The sequence below is a fragment of the Mirounga leonina genome, unplaced genomic scaffold (genome assembly GCF_011800145.1).
Source record: "Mirounga leonina isolate KUSES-001 unplaced genomic scaffold, KU_Mleo_1.0 Mir_173, whole genome shotgun sequence".
In the NCBI taxonomy this organism is placed as follows: domain Eukaryota; kingdom Metazoa; phylum Chordata; class Mammalia; order Carnivora; family Phocidae; genus Mirounga; species Mirounga leonina.
Window position 1 is genome coordinate 4,155,278 of NW_023270447.1, and position 25,377 is coordinate 4,180,654.

General features: G+C 35.3%; 1 protein-coding gene across 1 annotated transcript in view; it reads left to right on the forward strand.

Annotated features, from left to right (window-relative positions):
- The window catches only part of LOC118019061 (calcium-binding mitochondrial carrier protein SCaMC-1-like), a 52,039-nt gene extending 27,617 nt beyond the window's left edge, over nucleotides 1–24,422 (forward strand). Inside the window, exons 3-10 of the mRNA XM_035017894.1 lie at nucleotides 198–285; nucleotides 1,573–1,684; nucleotides 9,794–9,952; nucleotides 12,593–12,745; nucleotides 18,591–18,698; nucleotides 21,149–21,316; nucleotides 23,517–23,667; nucleotides 24,195–24,422. Coding sequence (XP_034873785.1) covers nucleotides 198–285; nucleotides 1,573–1,684; nucleotides 9,794–9,952; nucleotides 12,593–12,745; nucleotides 18,591–18,698; nucleotides 21,149–21,316; nucleotides 23,517–23,667; nucleotides 24,195–24,370 — 1,115 coding nt within the window. The 3' untranslated portion in view covers nucleotides 24,371–24,422. The remainder of the gene's footprint in view (nucleotides 1–197; nucleotides 286–1,572; nucleotides 1,685–9,793; nucleotides 9,953–12,592; nucleotides 12,746–18,590; nucleotides 18,699–21,148; nucleotides 21,317–23,516; nucleotides 23,668–24,194) is intronic.
- The last annotated feature ends 955 nt before the right edge of the window (nucleotides 24,423–25,377 follow it).

The window sequence follows — 25,377 nt, forward strand, 5'->3', positions numbered from 1 at the left end:
TAATTGGCTACCAAATGAGTTTTGGTGCCAAATTTACAAAAAGTCTTTTAGTTTTCAGCGCTTTTAGCCTTTGTGTTGTGAATATAGGATTATAGGTCTAAAAAACATGGACTTTTTAAAGACTATTGCATTCTAAGTATATTTTGCCTTGTTATCTTTTCAGATAATTTAATTTGACATTTTTTCACTTTTTAAAGGAATAATAGAAACTTCAGAAATAATTGCTGCTTTGAAATCACTGGGTATAAATATTTCTGAAGCTCAGTCAAAAAAAATTCTACAAAGGTCAGTCCTTATCCTTATTTTTGATAGTTTTTATTTTTATTTAATATTCCATGGTAGAAATTAATTGCTATAGGTGTAGCCCCTTCCTCCCTGCCTGCCTCCCTCCTTTCCTGCCTGCCTGCCTTTCTTTTTAGATAATATTAGATAATTTTAGATAATATTAGCTTTTATTGACAGTGTTATAAGAAAGATCCCTAAGAAATTTATTGAATTGTGAGAATGCTATTGACTAAATCATAAAGTGTTCACACGTTACAAAGTCCCTCGCGTAAAATTCTGCCTGCTTTAGTTTAAAGAATAGGTGTAATTCTCTTAAGCAATTGATTTAAAAAAACTTAATTTTTAATTTTTTTGACATACAAAAACTGTACATAACTAATATATGCAACTTGTTGAGTTTGGAGGTAAGTATACACCTAGGAAACCATTACCACAATCTATGCCATAAACATATCCATCCCTTCCAAAAGTTTCCTCCCACCGTCTTATTTATAACTCTTTTTTTGTGATAAGAATACTTTTTTATAGTTAAAACTTAAATTTATTTCTTTTTTATTGAGGTATAATTGACATATAACATTAGTTTCAGGTGTACAATGTAATGTTCTGATATTTGTATATATTGTGAAATGATCATCACAATAAGTCTAGTTAACATCTGTTACCATATGTAATTAAATTTTTTTTCTTGTGATGAGAACTTTTAAGATTTATTCTCATCAGCTTTCAAAAATATGCAGCACAGTATTATTAACTATAGTTACCATGCTGTACATTACATTCCCATGGCTTACTTTATAACTGAAGTTTGTACCTTTCAACCTCTCTTACCCATTTCACTCATCCCCTAAACCTCCACCTCTGGCAACCACCCACCAATCTGTTCTATCTATGAGCTCTTTGTTTTTTTAAAGATTTCACTTACAGGTGCGATCATACGGTATTTGTCTTTCTCTGTCCGACTTATTTCACTTAGCAAAATGCCCTCAAGGTCCATCTATGTTCTCTCAAATGTCTAGATTTCCTTTTGTTATGGCTGAATAATATTCCACTGCGCACACACACACATTGTGTGTGTGTGTGTGTGTCTGTATGCACACACACATACCACATTTTCTTTATCCATTCATCCATTGGTAGACCCTTAGGTTGTCTCCATGTAAGAACAATTAACATAAGATCTACTGTCTTAGCAACTTTTAAAATACTCAACAGAGTATTCTTAGTACTTATTCTTAGAGTATTTGTTATAAATGTTATAAGCACTATTTTTGTTTTAAATTTCAGCATTGATAGTGATGGAACAATGACAGTAGACTGGAATGAATGGAAGTACTACTTTTTACTTCATCCTGCAACAAATATTGATGAAATTGCTCGTTTCTGGAAGCATTCTACTGTAAGATTGCTTTGTATTTTAATCTATTTTTATTTTGTCACAATGTCATAGCTGTTATTATGATTACATAACCTCTATAATACTTCCAGCCTCAGTGGCTAAAATAACAATGTTCTCTCCTTATAATGTTCTAATTGAGCAACGGGTATTAGTATTAAATGTACAAACATAGCTACTACAATTTCTTTGTTTACTAAAAGCTAGAACTTAAAGTATATACTCATCTACTGAAAGGGCCTACTTTGTGTTGAGAATAAATTACTCTAATATAGTTAACTGTCCTAGGAAAGTGGAAAAATAATATACTTTTCTTTTTTCACAGAGTATATCAGAGATGATATACTCACTTAGCTTTCTGTCATGGGAAATGTAAAGTCAAAGATTAAGATTCAAAATTTCAGAATCAGAAAGGATCAAATATATAATCTACCTGTTCTTTTTATGTAAGGACTTGACTCAGAGTTGTGAGGTTTTTTAATCAAAAACTTGTTTTTTCTTTTTTAGATCTCGATGCAGGGGGTTACGTTAATCATTTATTCATGGCATACTATTTGCATCCTCTTCTTCATAGACAATATAGGGGAGGACAAAGCATAGGCTTCAGAGTCAGATGTCTAGGGTTGAATTTCACTTCTGCCACCCACTAGCTTTATAATCCCTCTGTGCCTCAGTTTTCTCAGTTATATACTGGGGATAATAATGGTAAGAGTTTTGAGAATTAATACATTAGTTAGTGAATTTAGAAAAGGGCTGGGCAGGTAATATATGTCTTCAATAAATGTTACTTATTATGATAGGCACTTATATTAATATGTGTAGTCTGTGTCTTGGATATGTATATATTCTTAGGAATCATGTAGTGTTTCGTGTGTGTGTGTGTATTTAATTTACATAGGTAGTATTCTGCTAAAGTCCACAACTGATTTCTTGCTTTGTTCACTCGGTGTTATGATTTTAAGATTTGTCCTTGTTGTTATGCATTCATCTAGTTTATTGCTTCTAACCACTACATGGTATACATTTAACACATCTTCTTTATCCATTTCCCTAGTAATAGACATCTAGATCTTCTCCAACTTCATCCAAAAAACAAAAAAACCAAAACCAAACAAACAAAAAAACTTTCCTCTTTTGTACTTTAGAGAATTTCACCTGGATTTCTGAGTCAAAACGAATATGCATTTGCAATTTTACAGAGGTTATCCAGTCTTAATTCTATGAAAGATAGCCATGTTATTTCCCAAATGACTTTCTATACCAGCTTACATTGCCACCAGCAATGCATGAATATTGCTTGGTATTATCCAATTTTCTAATATTTTCCACTCTGTTGGGTATAGAGTGGTATCTTGTCTTAATGGGCATTTCTAACTTGTCTTCATAGAAATACTAGAGATTCACATGTTCTTGTCTACAAATTGTCTATTTTTATCTTTGTCTATTTTTTCAAGATTTTTTGAGGCAGAATTGACATACAACATTGTGTAAGTTAAGGTGGACAACATGATATCTGATACACGTATGTATTGTGAAACGATTGTCACATTTCCCTCCATAACCCTCACATAATTACCATTTCTTTTTTGTGGTGAGAACATTTAAGATTTACTCTCTTAGCAACTTTCAGGTATATAATACATTATTAACTGTAATCACCATGCTGTTGTACATTTGGTCCCCAGAATTTATTCACCTCATAACCAGAGGTTTTTGTCCTAGACCAACATCTTCCCATTTCCCTCATTTCCCAGCTCTTGGCAACCACCATTCTACTCTGTTTCTATGAATTTGCCTTTTTTTAGATTCCATATTTAAGTGATACTGTACAGTGTTTTTCTTTCTCTGTTTGACTTATTTCATTTAGCATAATGTCCTTGAGGTCCATCCATATTGTTGCAAATAGCAGGATTTTCTTCTTTCTAATGGCTGAATAATAAACCATTGTGTATATATACTGCATCTTCTTTATTTATTCATCTACAGGTGGACACTTAGATTGTTTCCATTACTTGGTTTTTGTGAATAATGCTGCAACGAACCTGGAGGTACAGATATCTTTTTGAGATCCCGATTTCTTTTTTTTAAATGCTTTATTCGAGGGAGGGAGAATGAGAGAGAGAGAGAGAGAGTGAGAGAGAGCGCACATTTAGGCGAGCACGGGGAGGGACAGAGGGAGAGGGAAACAAGCAGATTCCATGCTGAGCAGGGAGCCAGACTTTGGGCTCAATCCCAGGACCTTGAGATCATGACTTGAGCAGAAATCAAGAGTCAGACGTTTAACCAACTGAGCCACCCAGGCGCCCCTGAGATCCTGATTTCATTTCCTTTGGCTTTATACCAAGAAGTGGAATTTCTGGATATGACAGTTCTTTTTTAATATTTTGAGGAACCTCATACTGATTTCCATAGTGGTTATACCAATTAAATTCCCACCAACAATGCAGAAGGGTTCCTTCCCTTCTCTCTCCATCCTTACTAACACTTGTTATCTCTTGTTTTGTAGGTAGTTGCTATTCTAACAAGAGGTAATATCATTGTGATTTTGATTTGCATTTCCCTGTTGATTAGTGATGTGGACCATCTTTTCATATACATGTTGGCCATTTGTATGTCTTTTTTTTTGAGAAATACCTGTTTTGTTGTTTTGCCCATTTTTTTCATTAGATTGGTTTTTTTTGTTGTTGTTATTGAGTTGTATGAGACCCTTATATATTTTGCATATTAACCCCAAATCAGATATATGGTTTGTAGGTATTTTCTGCTGTTCTGTAGGTTGCCTTTTTTCATATTGCTGATTGTTTCTTTTACTGTGTAGAAGCTTTTAAGTTTGATGTAGACCTACTTATTAATTTTTCCTTTTGTTTTCTTTTTAGAAAGAGAGAGAGAGAGCAAGAGGCAGGGGAAAGGCAGAGGGAGAGAGAGCATTTTAAGCAGGTTCCACGCTCAGTGTGGAGCCCTGATTTGGGGCTCCATCTCATGACCCTGAGATCATGACTTGAGCTGAAATCAAGAGTTGGATGCTTACAAATACTTTTTGCTCTTGCTAATTATGCTTTTGGTGTCATATACAAAAGGTCATTGCCAAGACCCATATCAAGCAGCTTTTTCCTTGTTTATTTTAAGGATTTTTACAGGTTCAGACCTTATGTTTAAGTTTTTAATCCATTTTGAGTTAATTTTTCTGAGTGGTTTAAGGTAAGGGTCCAATTTTATTCTGCTGCATGTGATTAACCAGTTTTCCCAACATCATTCTTTTAAAAGACTATTCTTTGTCCATTGAATATTCTTGGCTCCTTTGTCAAATATGAGTTTACCATATATGTGAGGGTTTATTTCTGGGCTCTCAGTTCTGTTCCATTGGTTTATGTGTCTGTTTTTGTGCCAGTATCATACTGTTTTCATTACTATAGCTTTGTAGTATAGCTTAAAATCAAGGAGTATAAAGCCTCCAGCTTTGTTCTCTCTCAGGATTGCTTTCACTATTTGAGTTTTGTGTTTCCATATGCATTCTAGGATTTTTTTTTTTTCTATTTCTCTGAAAAATGCCATTGGAATTTTGATAGGGCTTGCACTGAATCTATAGATGGCTTTGGGTATGTGGACATTTAACAATATTAATTCTTCCAGTCCATGAGCATGGTATATCTTTCCATTTATTTGTGTCATACTCAATTTCTTTCATCAATGTTATCTAGTTTTCAGTGTGCAAGTCTCTTACCTCCTTGGTTAAATTTATTCCTAACTATTTTATTGTTTTTGATGCTATTATAAATGAGATTGTTTTCTATATTTCTTTTTCAGATATTTTGTTGTTAGTGTATAGAAATGCAACTGGTTTTTATATATTGATTTTGTATCTTGCAACTTTGCTGATTCCATTGATTAGTTCTAAGTTTTTTTTGTGGAGTCTTTAGGAGTTCTTATATATAAGATCATGTCATTTGCAACAGAGACAATTTTACTTCTTTTGTTCTGATTTCGATGCCTTTTTTTTTTTTTTTTTTGAGAGAGAGAGAGAGAGACAGAGATTGAGCAGGGAGGGGCAGAGGGAGAAGGAGTGAGAGAATCTTAAGCAGTCTCCACACTTGGTATGGAGCCTGATGTGGGGCTTGATCTAATGACCCTGAACTGAAATCAAGAGTCAGAGGCTTAACCAACTGAGCCACCCAGGCGCCTCTGGATGCCTTTAATTTCTCTTTCTTGCTGAGGCTAGGACTTTCAGTACTATGTTGTATAGGGTTGGTGAGAAGAATTGTCACCATTGTCTTGTTTCTGATCTTCAAGGAAAGGCTTTCAATCTTTAATCATTGAGTATTATGTTAGCTATGGGCTTGTAATATATGGCCTTTAATATGTTGAGTTATATTCATTCTATACCCAACTTTTTGAGAGTTTTAGTCTTGAAAGGATGTTGAATTTTGTCAAATGCTTTTTCTGCATTTATTGAGATGATCATATGATTTTTATCCTTAATTCAACGTGATATATCACATTTTTTGATTTGTGTATGTTGAACCATCTTTGCATCCCAGGGATAAATCCCATTTATCATGATCCTTTTAATGTGCCATTGAATTCTATTTGCTAATATTTTGTGGAGGATTTTTGCATTTATGTTCATTAAGGCTATTGGTTTGTAGTTTTCTTGTAGTGTCCTTGTCTGACTTTTGTATCAGGGTAATGCTAGTATTATAAAAATGAGTTTGGAAGGGTTCAGTTCTCTTCAGTTGTTTAGTAGAGTTTGAGAATGATTGGCATTAATTCTTCTTTAAATTCTGGTAGAATTCACCGGGGATACCATCTGGTCCTGGGCTTTTCTTTGTTGGGAGATTTTTTTCATTAGTGATTCAATCTACTTTCTCATTATTGGTCTGTTCAGATTTTTTCTTTCTTCATGATTAAGTCTCAGTAGGTTGTATGTGCCTAGGAATTTATACATTTCTTCTAGATTATGCAATTTATTGGTGTATAATTGTTCAGAGTAATGTCTTATGACCCATTGTAGTTTTGTGGTATCAGTTGTAATGTCTCCTCTTTTGTTTCTGCTTTTATTTATTTGAGTCTTCTCTCTTTAGTTAGTCTAGCTAAAGGTTTGCCAATTTTGTTCATCTTTTTTAAAAAAACCAGCACTTAGTTTTGGTGATCTTTTGTTTTTTGTTTGTTTTTGTTTCCGGTCTCTATTTCACTTATTTCTGCTCTGATCTTTATTATTTCCTTCCTTCTGCTAACTTTGGTCTTAGTTTTTCTTTTTCCAGTTCCTTAAGGTTTATTTATTAATTATTATTATTATTTTTTATTAGTTTCAGGGGTAGAATTTAATGATTCATCAGTTGCATATAACACCCAGTACTTATTACATCAAGTGCGTCCTTAATGCCCATCACCCAGTTACCCATCCCCCCACCCACCCCCCCAGCAACCCTCTGTTTCCTAGAATTAAGAGTTTGCCTCCCTCTCTGTTTTCATCTTATTTTATTTTTCCTTCCTTTTCCCTATGTTCATCTGTTTTGTTTCTTAAATTCCATATTTGAGTGAAATCATATGGTATTTTTCTTTTTCTGACTGACTTATTTCAGTTAGCATAATACTAGTTCCTTAAGGTTTAAATTTAGATTGAGGTTTTTCTTGTTTCTTGAGGTAGGCCTGTATTGCTATGAACTTCCATCTAAGAACTGAGTTTGCTGCATGCCATAAGTTTTGGTATATTATGTTTCCATTTGTCTTAAGGTATTTTTTTAAAATTTCCCCTTTGATTTCATCTTTGACCCATTCAGGGGCCTTATTCTCTCTATTATCTCCTTTGTTTTTTGTATTTAAATATCCTGCATTTAAATACAACATTTAACATATTTCAGCCAGTACCTTTAACAAAAAAATGTAATCCTACTGAAGTCCCGTCTAGCTACCTTATCCTTTTTCTCTCTTCATGGCTATACTTCCCATTCACTTCTCAACTAACTGGTTTTGCTTTCACCACTTTATAGAAATTCTTTTACTAAGCCAGTCTCTCTACTCTTAGTTCAGTGGATATTTTCTAGATCTTACCACTCTCTTTTTTTACGTGTTCTCTTCAGCTGGCTTCCTTGACACTGCATTCTCCTGGTTTCTTCCCACCTCTCTGTCATTACTTTTCTGTCTCCCTTGAGGCTCTTCTTTCTCAGCCTGTCTCATGGCTTTCTTCTATGTTCTAGTTTCAACTTTGTTTGCCTCTCACCTTGTATATTTTTTTTCTAGGCAATCCTATTTACTCTTCCACGTTGAACTATCAGATATAGACCAATTGATTGCTCCAAATCTTACATCTCTAGAGCACACCTTCCTTCTGCATGTGCAAGAATTTATTGGATATTAATTGGGACACCTCAAACACACACACCACATCATTTGTCCCCTAGATCTTCTTTTACCATTTCACTGAATGGTGTCATCATCTTCCTAATTGCTCAAGCCATAAATGTCGACGTTATTCCAAGGTCTTGAGCGTTCCTTTACCCTCCCTCCATCCCTTTATACAGTCTTGCAGTTCTTAGAATATCTAATGTCTATGAACAAATTATTTTCTTTGCCTAGAACATTCCCTTGGTTAATCCCTACTTCTATAGGGAGACAGTACAGTGTGATGGACAAGAAGGTAAACTTTGAGGTCAGAATACCTGGATTCATATTGCTTTGCTACTTCTAAGTTACTTTACATGAAAAGTGTTCCTTGACAGTTCCACTCATCTCCCCCCAACAAAAATAAAAAGAATTCAACACTCCATTAAATGTCTCGATACTGTGTTCTTAAGACTTTTTTTTTTGCTATCCTTGTTATTGTACTTATTCCTTTATATTATAATTGCTTGTTTCCTTTCCTATCTTTTGTATTATACTGTCAACTCCCAGAGGGAAGAAACTTAATTTCTGCACTATATTATGAATACACAACCCAGCACCTGGTGTGTTAATTTATTAATTCAACAAATATTTATTGAGCACACTTATCTCCAGTGACCAAAGTGCAAGGTTTACAACAGTGCATAAAAAAGACCAGGTTAGGTCTTTTTTAAATACTTAAATAGTACAGGATTTAAATACTTAAATAGACCTTTTAAGTATTTAGATACTTAAATAAGACCAGGATAGATAGTACATCTATCCCAGTGCATAAAAAAAAAACAGGTTGCTGCTCTTATCAGACTTATTTTCTAAAGGAGGAAGCAAGCAACAGATAGAAATGAACTAATAAAGATTATGCTAAGTATTAGAGAGAAATCTATGGAAAGAGCCAAGGAGAAAGGTCCTACTAGAGGGAAAATCAAGTACAAAGTTCTGAGGTGGAATGGCACTTGGAAAGGGGGCACTCAATGAATGCATAAATAAAGGTGGGAAAACTAAGAAGCAGAGAAGTGACTTGTCTGCCATGATTGACAGGTAATGGAACCTAGATCCCCTGTGTCCAATGTGGCACTCTTTTCAGTGAGTCACCCTGCCTCAATATTTAGCAGAAATGGATAATCTCAGCGAAAGCATGTATGATGACTGAAAATAAAGTGAAATGCAAAACTTGTTAGAGTTCAGAGTTTTAAAAAGAAAATTGTCATTAGAGAAAAGAGTCAACGTAAGTAATGGAGAAAGAAGTATAAGAGTATAAAATACTACTCTTGAATTCTGACAGATTAGGTAAGTACACAGTGGAATTCGAGAGATTTTGAAATGAAGTAGAAAAAATTAAGCATTAAAAAAAAAAAGAAAAAAGAAAAAATTAAGCATTGTGTGACAGGCATTGTGGTATGTGACTAGGACATTATCCCTGCATTGAATGTTTATATTTTTCGTGGAAGAGATTAATCTAAATAGCTTGAGAATTTAAAGTTTATAACTCTAATTTAATAGGAATTGATTTTTACAGATTTTAAATCTGTATGTGAATGTATTATTAAAAATCATTTGGTCTAGGGCAAGTGCTGACAAAATTGTCAGTATTCATTAACAGGAGGTGAGATATGAAAAAATTCTTTGGGTATTTGGTCTTTGTAAAAAATTATCCTTTTCAAAAAAATTATCCTTTTATTTTATCAAGTATGTATACTTTTCTTTATTGTGTAATTCATTTTTTATTTTTATCAGATAATTGACATAGGGGAGAGTATATCTATCCCAGATGAGTTTACTGAAGAAGAAAAGCGTTCTGGAGATTGGTGGAGGCGTTTGGTGGCAGGAGGTATAGCTGGTGCAGTTGCAAGGACATGCACGGCACCTTTTGACCGCTTGAAAGTCATGATGCAGGTAGTTTGCACACTTGACCCCTTAAGGATTAAAGTCACTTGAAAAACCCTTGACAATTTTCAAAAAGAAATGTTTTGGCACATTTCATACTATTTCTCATTAAAATTTCACATTTTTCTGAAAATGCAAATTTTCTTATTTTCAATATTAAAGGATTTTTAAATTTTCTTAAAGATGCTTGTGTGCTATTTAAATTAATTTTATTTGAAATAATAATGATAGGACACTCTATTAGAAGTTTTTTTAGAAATAGAACTAAAAATATCAAAGAAGTGATAAGACACCATTAGTCTTATTTATTGATTATCTCTAGACCCTGGCACCTACATAATAGTATGGTTCTATTGTACTATTTAAGTATTAAGCCATATTTCTAAGAATTGGCAAATAAGTTACTTAGAGTGTGCTATTGACTGATACCTCACTAGAGGTATTGGTGTCTAATTATCTTTATTCTACTGAGTAATGGATTGTCAATAGTAGTTTTAATAGTGCATAGTTTAATCTCTTAACTGTTGTGATTAAAATTTAATATTTGCTGAATACTTTCTTCACAAAGATACAAAAATTAATAATTCACAATCTAGTGAGTTTAAATTTGTAATTAAACTTACATACGGGGGTGTTTTATTGTCTTTTGTTTTTTTTTGGTAACATTGGTGACATTTGGTAATGGATTATTAATAGTTTTTTTGGTTGTTGTCTGATCTTATTTATTTGTTACTCTTAAAAAAATCTTACTTCTGACAGACTCAGCTGTAGAAGTAGGAGCTCTCAGAGGTGATAGTCTCACTCTCTTGACAATCTGTTCCTGATCTTCTCCTTTGGCTTCCTTCCTTCTCTTGGCCAAAAGTTTAGCATGTTCTGTGGACTCTTCCTTATTTTTCTTAGTATGCTGTTTCTTCACAGGCATTGTTTGTATTGCAGAGCACGTGGAGCAATGAGATGCTGAATGCTGGGCACTTGGGTCCTGGGTGTCATGCCCTCTTTGTTCACAGGCTTTCTGACAATGTACCCATGGGCATCATCTTCTGCAGAGAGATTGAAAAGTTTGCAGACCCTGCTAGCTCTTGTGGGCACCAGGTGATGAGGCACAATAGGATCAGCCTAGGAATATCTTTCTCCTGCTTTTTTACAATTACCAAGTTGTGAACACTCAGGTCTGCATCCATAATGCAACCCTGAACAGATTTGGGCTTTCTTTCTCCAGATCTCCTGTATCTATAGAATGCCCCGTACTCAGTAGCAGTGCTCACTTTATGAATAATTTATATATTGTTTTTTGGTTTTGTGATTAACAGTATAGCATGAGCATGTTTTCATGTTATTTCAAATATTCTTCAAATATTTCAAATATTTGTGTATCCTTCAAAAACAGGTTTTAATGACTATTATTTCAAGTGGATGTGTCATTAATTTTTTAAATTATTTTTTCCTATTCTTGGACATGTAGGTGGTTTTTAAAACTCTTTTAAAATTATAATTCATAATAGTTCATAATGATGAGCTTCATTGATTATGAGGTTTTTTTTTCATATTTAGGATTATTTATTTAGAAAGAGTTCCTAGAAGTTTAGTAATGATATGAACATTTTTAAGGCTTTGTGTGTGTGTGTGTGTGTGTGCATGTGTGTATACTGTTAAATTCTTTTCCAGACTTTTTCTTCCCACGAGAGATGAGAATGCCCATTTCACCTTGCTCTCCCATTATTATCCTGTTACATTATAGACAGGAGGGTATTTTACTAAGTTCTAATTTTCACTTTCTTAAAAAGGACATATTCTTATTATAAAATAATACATTAGAAAAATGGGATGATGCAGAAAAGTAGAATGGAAGAGACCTGTAATCCTTGTGTATTAGTTTACCAGGGATGTTATAACAAAATATCACAAACTGACTGGCCTACACAACAGAAGTTTATTGTCTCACCGTTTTGAAGTCTAGAAGTCTGAGATCAAGGTGTCTGCATGGTTGGTTCCTTCTGAGGGCAGTGAGGAAAGGATCTGTTCCAGGTCTCTCTCCTTGGCTTGTAGATGGTTGTCTTTTCTCTGTGTCTCTTCATGTTGTCTTCCCTCTGTACATGTCTCTGTGTCCAAATTTCACCTTTTTATAAGGACACTAATTATATTAGTTTTTAGGGCCCACTTTAAGACCTTACTTTAACTTGATTATCTCTATAAAGACCCTATCTTCAAATAAGGTCACATTCTGAGGCATTAAGACTTCAACATATAAATTTTGGGGAGACCCATTTCAACCCATAACATGTTGCTACCCAAAAGTATCCACTATTGAAAGTTTGATATATTTTCATCCATTCCTTTTTCAGTGAATATTTCAGTGTACTCTGTAATAATCTAGCAGCAACAACATATTTTTTGTATGCAAAAATTTTCTGATAATTAAGTCATTCCTGTTTTCTTTAAGTTGCTCTCTTTGATGTATGAGATTAACGTATGTATTTGGGGACAACAAAAAATTAATATATCAATCTTATATGTCTCTAAAGGACAGTGAAAATGGTGTTGAAGTTCATAGATTTCTACATTTATGTATCATTATTTTATTAGCAATAATAACATCAATGCTATATTACGAGCAAAAAATTTAAAAATAAATTTCCTATACATTTCTAGGTTCATAGTTTAAAGTCAAGGAGAATGAGATTGATTGGTGGATTTGAGCAGATGTTAAAAGAAGGAGGAATTCGTTCTCTTTGGCGGGGAAATGGTGTAAATGTTTTTAAAATTGCACCTGAGACAGCTCTCAAGATTGGGGCCTATGAACAGGTAAAATGTTATCGCCTATGGAATTTTATGATAAAGATCAGATTTTAAATTTTATTTAAAAAATTTAGACTTTAATGAGAGAGAAAACTGGAATGTGTACAGCAATAGATATCATTGTAAATATAGGCATACCGTGAAGATATTGTGGGTTTGGTTCATCGCACTTTATCAGCGTGATAAAGTGAGTCAAATGAATTTTTGGTTTCCCAGGGCATATAAAATTATGTTTACGCTATACTGTAGTCTATTCAGTGTGTGATAGCGTTATGTCTAAAAAAACCTAGGTATATACTCTAATTAAAAGTGCTTTATTGCTGAAAAATGCTAAGCATCATCTGAGCTTTCAGTGAGTTGTAATCTTTTTGCTGGTGGAGGGTCTTGCCTGGATGTTGAGGACTGCTGACTGAGCATGGTGGCAGTTGCTGAAAGCTGGAGTGGCTCTGGCAATTTCTTGAAATAAGACAACAATGAAATTTGCCTCATTGGTTAACTCTTCCTTTCACAAACAATTTCTCCATAGCATGTGATGCTGTTTGTTAGCACTTTACCCACAGTAGAACTTCTTTCGAAATTGGAGTCAGTCCTCTCAAACCCTGCCACTGCTTTATCAACCAAGTGTCTGTAATAGTCTAAATCCTTTGTTGTCATTTCAACAGTCTTCACAGCATATTCACCAGAATTAGATTCCATCTCAAGAAACCACTGATTTTTGCTCATCTATCAGAAGAAACTCTTTATCCATTGAAGTTTTATCATGAGATTGCAGCAACCCTGTCCCATCTTCAGGCTCCATTTCTAATTCTAGTTCTCCTACTGTTTCCATGACACCTGCAGCAACTGTCTCCACTGAAGTCTGGAACCCCTTCTTCCAAACTCCTGTTAATGTTGATATTTTGACCTCTTCCCATGAATCATGAATGTTCTTAATGACATCTAGAATGGCAAATCCTTTCCCAAAGGTTTTCAATTTACTTTGTGCAGATTCATCAGAGGTATCTATGGTAGCTATAGTTCCATGGCAATGACCGCTGCTGTCAACCCTAAGAACAGTCATCTTTGGGTCTTTCAACAAGGATTCCCTTCTTATCTTAGAAACATAGTCTACTAGAAGGTTCTCCTCATGATAAACTCCATGGTAGTATTTCCACCTTCCTGAGTCTACTCCTCCCTTCCTCAGTAAACTGTCAAGACTTCGGCACTACCACCTTGCTTGCTATCAGCCAGAGTTGTGTCCAAGCTTTAAAGAGAAATTCCTGCAGCATATTAGGATAGGTTTCGGGAGTCCTGTGTCATGGGAGAGTGCTCCACATCAATAAAGTCTTCCCTATCCAGCATTATATTCCATCCCTCAGATCCCCACCATTAGTACTCTTGTGACCCACTCTCACACTGTTCCCCTGGTTCCTTCCAGTCCATAATAGCCAGGTCCTTGGGCTACCTAAGGACTGACTCTATGTAAGTTATTGGCTGGGAGGCAGTCAGAGGAGGTGATGGGTAGGCTGATTGTGAGGAGAGCAAACATCCTCTTGGTAGGCATCTGCCTCTTTGAGGCCTTTATGTGCATGGCCTCGGTACAAAGAGAAGCTGCTCTGCTCTAGCAGTGGGAAGGGGACAACTTTTTGCCAAATTGGAGGGTGCTTGTGAATTTAGGGGCTCAGATTTCTCAGGCATATACACCCAAATGTTCGCATCCCATGTGTCAGGATCCTACTCTTTCCCAGTGAGGGGCCTCACTTTAGCATAGGAGACCTTTTGAGGCTCTACATTGTTTCCTTAGTGACTCTGTTACCTTTACATTTATATCGTGGGCCTGATTTTTAGCAGTCTATGAGGATCTCTAAATGCTGCTATGAAGGCCTCATAGTGTTCTTAATATGCTTTAAGGTGATAGTTAGATGACTTAACCTTGACATTGTCTTCCTTCCAAGTTTCTAAGATAGTGAATTAGAATCAACCAACTCCAGAATCCTTGTAATTGTCCCCATGCAGTTCAAGTATTAGGGCAACTGCATAATGTAATTCTTTCCTGTCGACCAGTACTTTATCCCAAGCCACTATGCCTATGAATCTTAGTAATTGTAATGCCATAGCATACCATAGATTTTCATCATCCCATTCACCAACAAAGATCCCATTGTTGTCAAGGTGACTGGTGAGTGATCTAACAACATCAGCAGGCCTACTTTCTAGGACCACTTTTCAAAGAACCAGCTTTTGATTTTTTTGATTTTCTCTATTGATTTCTTATTTTTAATTTCATTGATTTCTGTTCTAATTCTTGTTATATCATTTCTTCTGCTTACTTTGGATTTAATTTGCTCTTCTTTTTCTAGTTTTCTGAGGTAGAAACAGATTAATATTTTTAGATTTTTCTTCTTTTTAAATATATGTATTCAGTGCTATGTATTTCCTTCTAAGTACTACTTCCCACTCCTTTTGATAAATTGTGTCTTCATTTTCATTTAGTTCAAAATATTTTTCAATTTCTCTTGAGATTTCTTCTTTGACATTTAGAAGTGTGTTTTTAAATCTCCACATATTTTGGTATTTTAAAAGATTATCTTTCTGTTACCGATTTCTAATTTTATTCCATTATGGTCTCAGAGCACCCATTGTATGCTTTCCATTCTTTTAAATTTGTTAAGGTGTGTTATGGCCCAGAATGTGGTCTTTCTTGGGGAATGTTCCATGTGAGCTTAAGAAGAATGTGTACTCTGCTGTTGGATGAAATCGTCTGTGGATGTCAGTTATATACAGTTGATTGATGGTGGTGTTGAGTTCAGCTATGTCATTACTGATTTTCTTTTTTTTTTTTTTGCTAGATCTGTCCATTTCTAATAAAGGATGCTGAAATTTCCAGCTATGATAGTGGATTCATCCATTTCTTTTTAAGATTTTATTTATATATTTGAGAGAGAGAGAGTGAAAGAAAGAGAGCACAAGTGGGGTGAGGGGCAGAGGGAGAAGCAGATTCCCTGCTGAGCGGGGAGCCCAATTGCTGGTCTTGATCTCGGGACTTCTGGTTCATGAGCTGAGCCGAAGGCAGGCGTTTAACAGACTGAGCCACCCAGGTGCCCCTGGATTCATCTATTTCTCTTTGTACTTCTATCAGTTTTGGCCCCATGTAGTTTGATGCTCTGTTGTAAGGCACATATGTGCTAAGGATTGTTATATATCTTCTTAGATAAGTAACCCCTTTATCAGTATGTAATGCCTTCTTTATCCCTGGTAACTTTCCTTGGTCTGAAGTCTGCTCTGTCTGAATTTAATATAGCTACTCACACTTTCTTTTGATTGGTGTTAATGTGATATATTTTTCTCCATTCATTTACATTTAATCTATACATGTCTTTGTATCTAAAGTGGGTTTCTTGTAAATAATATATAGTTGGGTGTTGTTTTTTGAGCCATTCTGACAGTCTCTGGCTTTTAATTGGTGCGTAGGACCACTTTTGAAGTAATACCAATAGTTGTACTTTGGATTCCCCCCAAAGTTTATCTGTGAAGAAACAGGAGTGAGGAAGCAGGGACAGTGAGACACAGAAGGAAGAAAAGCCAATGCAGGGGTACATGAGTAAGGTTTCAGCTATATGCAGTAGGGGCTTGACTCTGAGGGCACTTCTAGGAAGTGTACACAATCGTTCCCAGAATTATCTGTCTGAAGGAAGAGAGCTGAGCTATTTATCTGCCAGTTTCTGTCCCATATTGTATGAAGATTGCTCTTAGGACTTTAACTTCCCCGGACTTCGGGGCTGGACAGGCTCCCACAGCTTCAGAGAAGGCCCTGAGGCAGAAAAGCGGAGAGATGAGAGGCTTTTGCTTTTGATGGGTTTCTGTCAGTGAAGTGAGTCTGTGAGTCTGCACAGAACGGCTCAGATATGATGTGGGGCTCTGGAAGGGTCTGCCATGGCCAGCGAAAGCCTGCTTAGATTTGGGGCCTGTGAGTTGCTTTAGAGATCAATGGAACATAGGGTTTTGTAGGCTTTGCTTATGAGTTTTCTAGCATACAATTCTTTTAAAAACTTCTTACACTTCTCTGTTTGTTTCCAGTCAATACCATGTGGAGTAACCATATCTAAAAATCTCTTCTCTGATGTTTTATTTTCCAGTTCCTGTGCTTAGTCATTCCCCTTCTCTCTCATTTTTATAGAGGGCTACATTGATGTCAAATGAAACAGGAGGCTGAAATTGGATGACAACACCCCTAATTTGATTTTGGCAGCTAGGCAAGCTCTTTAGGACATCTAATTTCCTTCTGTTGGGGTGCAGAACAGGTGGCTTTTCCTACTTGGAAGCCCGCCATTCTTGACTACCAAACCAGACTAAGAAAACTCCCTTAGCAGAGCTCCATTTCCATCCATTTCTGCTTGCAAATTGGCTTTGGAGAAGGCCCTAAGGCTGAAAAGCTGAGAGATGCATTAGGTCATGTGTTAATAGATCTTGCTAAAAGCAACAAGGAGTGGGCAACACTGACCAACATTCTGAGATTTTACAATCAGTTTTCCTAGAACTTCAGGCTCAAAAAGCACACGATCTACCTTCCAAATGATCACAGCAGGCAGTTTTATCAAGCATTTGATAATGAAAGATCATCGTCTTCTCAGACTGCAATATCTGTGTCCTAACAATAAAGCCAGTGTCACATATTTTAGGTTTTAGTTATGGTAGTACCCTACATCTAGTAACCACTTCCTGTTCTTGTTGGGGTTCATCCTAAGCTGTTAAGACAAACAGATTCCAAAATACAGTAGCTTAAATGAGATAGAGGCCAGTGGTCCAGGGCTAGCGGTACCACTACATGGCTTCAGAGGTTGCTTCCATCGTTGCCATTCCTCAGATGGAGGAAAGAGGAGTCCGGGACAGGCCTCTTTAAGGAGATGTCAGAATTTGCATACTCAACTTCCCTTCATATCTCATTGGCTAAAATTAGTCACTTAGCCACACAACCTAGCTGTGAGAAAAAAGAGGGAAATGTGGTTTGCAGCTGTGTCAGCTCTGTTACTAAAAGGAAGAAAATAGTGGGTACATGAACATCTAGCAGTCTCTCATATTAACTGAATCAATCACACTTTTTGATGGGGAGTTACTGATTTGAGAACTAGAGTTAGGTTATAGAGAATAGCTGAATTATATTGATGATAGGCCTCTAGAAAAGGCAAACAGGAAAACATCTTGCTTAGGAGGTAACAAGATAATCAGTTTGCTAAAGCTCTCTTGGATCCTAAGTGAGTTTCCAATTTCAATCTCCATGAAACTTACTTTAGTTCCTGTGAAGCCTGACCTTTATGCTGATATTTGTTTCCTTATTTCTACATGTGTTATTGCAATAACCTCTCTGCTACTTAAGCTAACCAGAGTAACCCCTTGTTCCTTGTAAGGGAAGGAGCCTCTCACATTTTTACTATTCTTGATTACCTTGTAAACAAATAATATTAAGTTCTGGATTATGCTATAACCAAATAATTTTAAGTACTGTGCTTATGTAAGGCAGGCGGTGAAAAAGAGATAGCAGATACAGTCCCTGCCTCCTTTTTGTCATTTGCATGCTCTTTATGAAATAGTACATTCATGAGTATGCTTAAGTGATTTAATGTTGCTAACTCATTCTGGGGGGGGGGAAGGAAAGAGGAGGCCGAATAGAGAAGTCTTACTTATTATCTTAGACAACTAATTGCATAAAAATTAAAATCAAGTATTCCTCTAGATGCTAATGTCAGGTGTCTGGAATACTTTTTCAAATAATGTTATACTACTAATTAATGTTATAAACTTAGAAAAAATAATATTTTTCTAAAAACATTCTATTTCAGTAATATTATACATTTCAATACTTTTATTTATACAGTATAAGAAATGGCTTAGTTTTGATGGTGCTAATGTAGGAATTATTGAGAGATTTATATCTGGCTCATTGGCTGGTGCAACTGCCCAGACCTGTATTTACCCCATGGAGGTATGTATTATTATAAAATTTTAAGTAAAGTAATGCTTTCAATACAAAGTATAACTTTGTAAAAATATTTATTTATTTGAGAGAGAGTGAGAGAGTGTGTGTGTGCAAACCAGGGTGGGGGGTAGCAGGGGGAAGGGCAGAGGGAGAGGGAGAAGGAGAGAAGCAGATTCCCCGCTGATTTGGACTTCACTCTGGGATCAATCTCACAACCCTGAGATCATGACCTGAGCCAAAATCAAGAATTGGATGCCCAACTTACTGAGCCACCCAGGTGCCCCATAAATTATAACTTTTAAAGTAAATGAAAAGGAGATCAGGATTTTGTACAATAAACAGCTTTATAGCTACAGGATTTAAATCTTATACCAAGAGTTAGTTGGCCCTAGTACATGTTTTCTTTTGTTTGTTTGTTTATTTAGGATCAAAGTAGTATTGTAGGTGTATCAAGAAGATAAAAAAAATCATTGCTTGCTTGCTTGATTGATAGAATCATTTAATCATTAATCAAATCAAATCTGTATTGCACAACCACTAAGTTTAAGGTATTTCTAGATGCAGAGACAAATCAAATAGGCATTTTGGTCATGAAACTTATAGTTCAGATGGGGAGATAAAACATGTACATCAATAATGATGATCCAAAATAGAAAATATAAATTCTAGAAGAGAGGTCAATATGAAGTGCTATGGAAATTGAGAGGGGAGAAATTATTGCCAGTTAGGGGTTTCATGAAAGACATAAATAAAATATGTGAGTTTGGCTTAGATTTTGGACATTTAGAGATAATGAAGAAAGGCCTTTTAGGTGGAAATAATGACTTAAGCAAAGGAATGGAGGCAAAAGAGCAGATATTTAGGTTCGGATTGGATAATACCATGAATAATGGGTTGGGGCCAGATCAGAAAGGCTCTTGAATGCAATGTAAGAAATATAATTTCAATTTCTTAAAAAAATAAGAAGCCATTAAACACTTTGGAGCCTGAAGTATAATCTTGGTTAAGTCTTTTAGAGTGAGAGGGACTAGAGAAATGAGATGACTACATACAAGAGATTGCCATCACTCAGGGAAGTGATAGTAAAGGCTTGAAATATGACACTGACTAGAGGAACCTGACTCCTGTTAAAGCTGTCTTGAGAACTGACAGCCTGAGAAGTGGAAAGTAGGAGAGAGGGAAAGGAAGGAGGTGAAGTTCTGTCTGGGTTGTGTGCCTGAGTGTTGAGGAGAGTTACGTCAGAGTTATATCTCTAACAGAGTTCGAGAGTGGTGGGAGTGGCCCAGACTGTGAGAGGATGAGGAGTTCAGGTTTGTACGTATTTAATTTGACTTCTTGGTGGACAACCAAGTTATGATTTTTAGCAGGCAGTTGCAAATGTGATACTGAGATTTGAGAGGTTTCAAGTCTTGATGTGTCATCTGCAAAGAAGTGCTAGTTAAAGTCATGAGATTACTTAGAAAAAAAAGTAGTGGTTTTTCTGTTTGTTTTGTTTTGTTTTTTAATACTGAGAAGAAAATTTTTGAGAAGACCTTAATTTAGGGAGTAAGTGGGAAAAAAACCTGCCAGGGAAGCAGACAGAAAAGATTTACTTGGGTAAGAAGGGAGTTGAGTACACTGCCCTGGGGAGGGCAGAGAGTTTTGAGAATAGGATTATCCAAAGTGTGGGGTGCTGCAGAGAAGTTCTTAAAACAAAGCCTTCCAACTGATGACTCAGAGGCAGCTTCATCAAGATACACAGTTTGCCCAATCAAGAAAAAGTTCATGCCTTTTTTTTTTTTTTGGTCTTGGCTGTTTTGGAGAGCCATTTCTCCAAGTATTTATAGGACTCCCTTAAGTTAAATTAATGGAAATTAATAGGACAAGGAGTGAGGTTCTATTGCACAGAAATGTTGATCACAGACTACTGAAGTCTACTATTGCCTTATAGCTCCTGTTATGTTACTATTTTATGAGCATGTTTCATCATATTAAATGCTTATAGTTTATCTGCCTCACTGTTACAATAGTTCTCACAGTATGTATTTTAAGTATATACAGAATGTTATTTTTCATATTGCTTCTTCACTTTAACATGACCATATATATGTATATCTTTTTTTTAACTTGGAATTTGGCTGTAGTTGCTTTATTTTGAAGCAATAATGTTATCTCAGATGAGTTTGTTTTAGAATATGTTGCCTTATAGCACATTAAATGAGTTTGAGCAGATGTTATCAATCAAAACCACAGTGATTAATTACATTTTCCTGTTTAAATAATTTGTAAAAACTGTACTGTGTTAGCTGTTTATAGTTAAAAGCCAATTAGGGAGAAGCTAAAATTTTATTTAAGATTGCTTTCTTTTTTGATTTCTATGATAATTAGTAAGCATTGTATATAATGGAGTTTAGTGTATTCCTAGATGAGTTGAGTGAATCTGATCAATATATTTTTATAATATTCTTCACATTTAGGTTCTAAAGACCAGACTGGCTCTAGGTAAAACTGGAGAGTATTCAGGGTTTATTGATTGTGTCAAGAAGCTTCTGAAACAAGAAGGTGTTAGAACCTTTTTCAAAGGTTATATTCCTAACTTGCTAGGTGTTCTACCTTATGCAGGCATAGATTTTGCTGTTTATGAGGTGAGTTTATTCTCATAATATGACATTATGTGTTAGATTTAAAAATAGTCTTCATTCTAAAATAGTCTTCATTCTAAAAATCTAGTTGTAAATGATTTTACATGAAGTAGTTTCTGACCAAGAAGTTTGGTTGAGTTGAATGGTTTTATTTGGCTTTTCATTTTATAATCTTAGTTGTCTAGTATTCTAATGGTAACTTTTTGTTTGGTGTTTTTTGTGAATTAGGTTTTAGTGATAATATTTATAAACTTAAATGCTGATATAGTGGTTCTCAACTCTGGATGGATATCAGAATCACCTGTATGTAGATCTTCAAAAAATAAGACTCTTGGACTACCTCTCCCTCTTCCCCTCCCCGCCTTGCATGCATGCTCACTCTCTCTCTCTCTCTCTAAAATAATAAATAAATAAATCTTTAAAAAAAAAAAGATTCTTGGGATACACCCAAGAGATTCTGATTTAATTATTCTGGGAGGAGGCCTGGGATTTAGGTTTTTTACTCTCTAGAAAAATCTGATGTACATTTAAGATTGAGAAAGCTGAGATGTTATCGCCCAGTTGTGAAAATGAGAATTGAGGGGAGGAGTCCTTGGGGGCTACGGGGGGAGAGGCAGCATGGAGATAGGGCAAATATCCTAATAGTGTAGTGCTTGTTGATCAGGCAGGATTCCAAGTTATTCCTCTTCTCACCAATCATTTCATTTTTATGATCATATGTTTTAGGCAGACTATTGTAACAATATATACCATTTGGTCATAAGAACCAGGTGAGAGTATGTGACTAGTATCACTTAAATTCATTCTCAGTGCAAGAAGGACAGCTCTCCAGCCACAGGCCCAATGGTGTTTTTGGCAAGTGGTACCACAGTCCTATGAAAGATAGCCAATTTTGTTTAGCACTTAAAAATGCATATATTTTTTATAGATGTTTAAAGTAATATAGTATGTATTTCTTTTCTCCTTTTTTGCCTGCTTCTGTGGTCTTATTAAAATAAATTCATTGCTGCTGTTTATGTTGGGTTCCCTCCATTCTTTTATTTCTGCAGTTCAGTATCTTTTGCTTTCTTACCAGAGTAAGAGTGACGTTACACATTTCTCTTTTTTTTTTGTTGCATGACTAATAAATGCACTGAGTAAAGACATTTTGAAATATATTTTTTCAAAAGCATCAAATTATGTATTTCATAGTAATTGCCTCAATATATAATGGTAAAGCTGTATCTTTTGATAAATGAACAGTTCTAAAAGCACTTAGTGATCTTTTAAACCCACTCTTTTAAAATAATTTCCTCTAGCCACTTTTATTCAAGGAAAAGCAAATTTGGAAAGATGAATCTCTCTTAAAAGTTCAGAAAATGTGGTTTTGTTAACCTAGAGTAGATTATGCAGTCTTCTCTACATTATTCTGTTAATCCCTCTGAGAATCTCCAGAATTTTGCTTGGATCTTTGAATGTCATTACAAACCAAAACAACTAGGCAAAATAGAACAAACAAAACCAAACTAAACAAAAGCACACCAAGAGATGCAAAACATAGGAGAACTCAAACTGAGGTTGTCTGAATACATTTTTTTTTTTAAAGATTTTATTTATTTATTTGACAGAGAGACACACAGTGCGCGTGCCAGGGAGAGAGAGAGAGAGAGCACACAAGTAGGGGGGGTGTGAGAGGGAGAAGCAGGCTCCCCAATGAGCAGGGAGCCCGATGCAGGGCTTGATCCCAGGACCCTGGGACCATGACCTGAGCCGAAGGCAGACGCTTAACGACTGAGACACCCAGGCGCCCCGTCTGAATACATTTTTTGGAGAAAACATCTGTGTGCCCTGTCCCTGATAGGACAGTAGGCGGATAACCTCCTCTGTACACGGAGTAGGACCAGTCCTCCATAAAGATTTTGGAGAGAACAGTTACTAAAATCAAGCCATTAAGCTTGACTCTTATTTATCAGTGTTGTGACTTGATAACTTAGTTTCTCTGAATTAGTTCCTCATTTATAAAATTTATAAAGTGGAGATGACAGTATGGATTTGTCAAGTTTCTGTAGGGATTAAATGAGAGAACATCTATGACAATGCTCAGTGTAATTCTTGAATCAAGAAGCTACTCAATACGTTTATTGAAATTGAATGAGCAGTGAACTTCAGTCTACTTAGACTTGCATAGTGTTTAAAGGATACTTACTACTATCTTCTCTGCCAGCTGTTGAAGAATTATTGGCTAGAACATCACGCGGCAGAGTCTATAGACCCTGGGATAATAATTTTGCTGGGATGTAGTACATTGTCTCACACGTGTGCTCAGATAGCCACCTTCCCTCTGACCCTTATCAGAACTCGCATGCAAGTTCAAGGTGAGTTTTTTTATTTTATTTTTTTAATGAAGTAATCAGTTAAAAAGTGATTAAGAATAACTTTAATGAAGTACTAATGAAAATTAAGTCAAAAACAGTTTAAAATAACTAGGTTGTTTTGAATAAATAGAAATTAATGATGTAAAAAAACAGAAAAACTGTTCAAATTCTCCTTTGATGTCCCTTATGAAAGACTTTCAAGTATTGTCCAGTAGAACTTGCAATGATGGAAATATTTTATATCTGTGTTGTCCAGTATGGTAGCCAAGAGTGACACATGGCTATCAGACACTTGAAATGTTACTAATTCAACTAAGAAACTGAATTTTTAGTTTTACTTAATTTAAATTTAAATAGACACAAGTGTCTAGTGGTTACTATATTGGACAGCACAAGACCATTCTATAAGTAGGGAGAGAGGAATATTCTAAAGTAATTTTAGCCTCCGTAATTCTCATTAATCATTGGACTATCTTAATGTACAAAGATTAAATATTGAATTACACTGATTTTTTTTCAATTTATAGCACTGGAAGAGAAAGGAACAACTTCTATGATTCATCTCATTCAAGAGATATTTAACAACGAAGGAAAAAGGGGATTTTTCAGGGGTCTCACCCCAAACATCATAAAGGTGCTTCCCGCAGTAGGCATCAGCTGTGTAGTTTATGAAATAATGGGACAATATTTGGGATTAATTTAAAAGTGAAGTATCACTTTTGTTATCATTACCAAAATCACTTAATTGTAAGATAATACCTGGCTTGTAAAGAGAAATTTGTCTTTTCCTAAAAGGAAAGACGTATCAAATAATTGTTAAAACATTTTTTCTTTATCTATTACAAAATTTATAAATTAAATAATCATTTTGGTAAAGTTCTTTAATAATTTAAAATCCTTAATATCCACAGAATTCCATTTACATTTCCCACTACTTTCCCTTGAATCTTAACTTGAAACCTCTTTTTATTGGGTTTGGATATACCATGGTAACATTATAAAACATTTGGCCAATTGTAGCTGCTTGTGTTAACCTTTTTCTATTTAAATAATTTTTTGAAAAGCTGTTCTTGAAAATGTTTTATACACAAACAAAAATCACTGCATTTAAAGTCGCTGTTACAGCAAATGATCAGTTTCTCTTTTTTAAGCAAAATGGAACGTTGGTTTCCTAATTTCTTCATAGTTCCTTCTATCAGATTCTGTATGGAATAATGATAGCATGATAACCTATTTCTTCTCTGGCTACTTTATTTGTAAACATAAACATTGTTGGTTCATTTTTATTCTTGATATTTTTGGCTGTTAGAAGGAAGTCAGTACTGAGAACAAATCAGCACTGGACAAATTTTCTTTTTATCTTCTGATTGAAAAACATTTGAGAGGAAGAATTTTAAAGATTAAATCCATTATTTCATACTTGTTGAAGCAATTCTTTTTTTTTTTTTCTGTTCAGTTAGCCACTGTATAGTACATAATTAGTTTTTGATGTAGTGTTCAGTGATTCATTAGTTAAGTATAACACCCAGTGCTTATCACAGCATGTGCCCTCCTCAATACCTATCACCCTGTCACCCCCTCCCCCCCACCATCCTCCCTCTGAAACCCCCAGATTGTTTCTCAGTGTCCATAGTCTCTCATGGTTCATTTCCCTCTCTGATTTCTTCCCCTTTGGATTTCCCTCTCTTCCCCTATGGTCCTCCGTGCTGT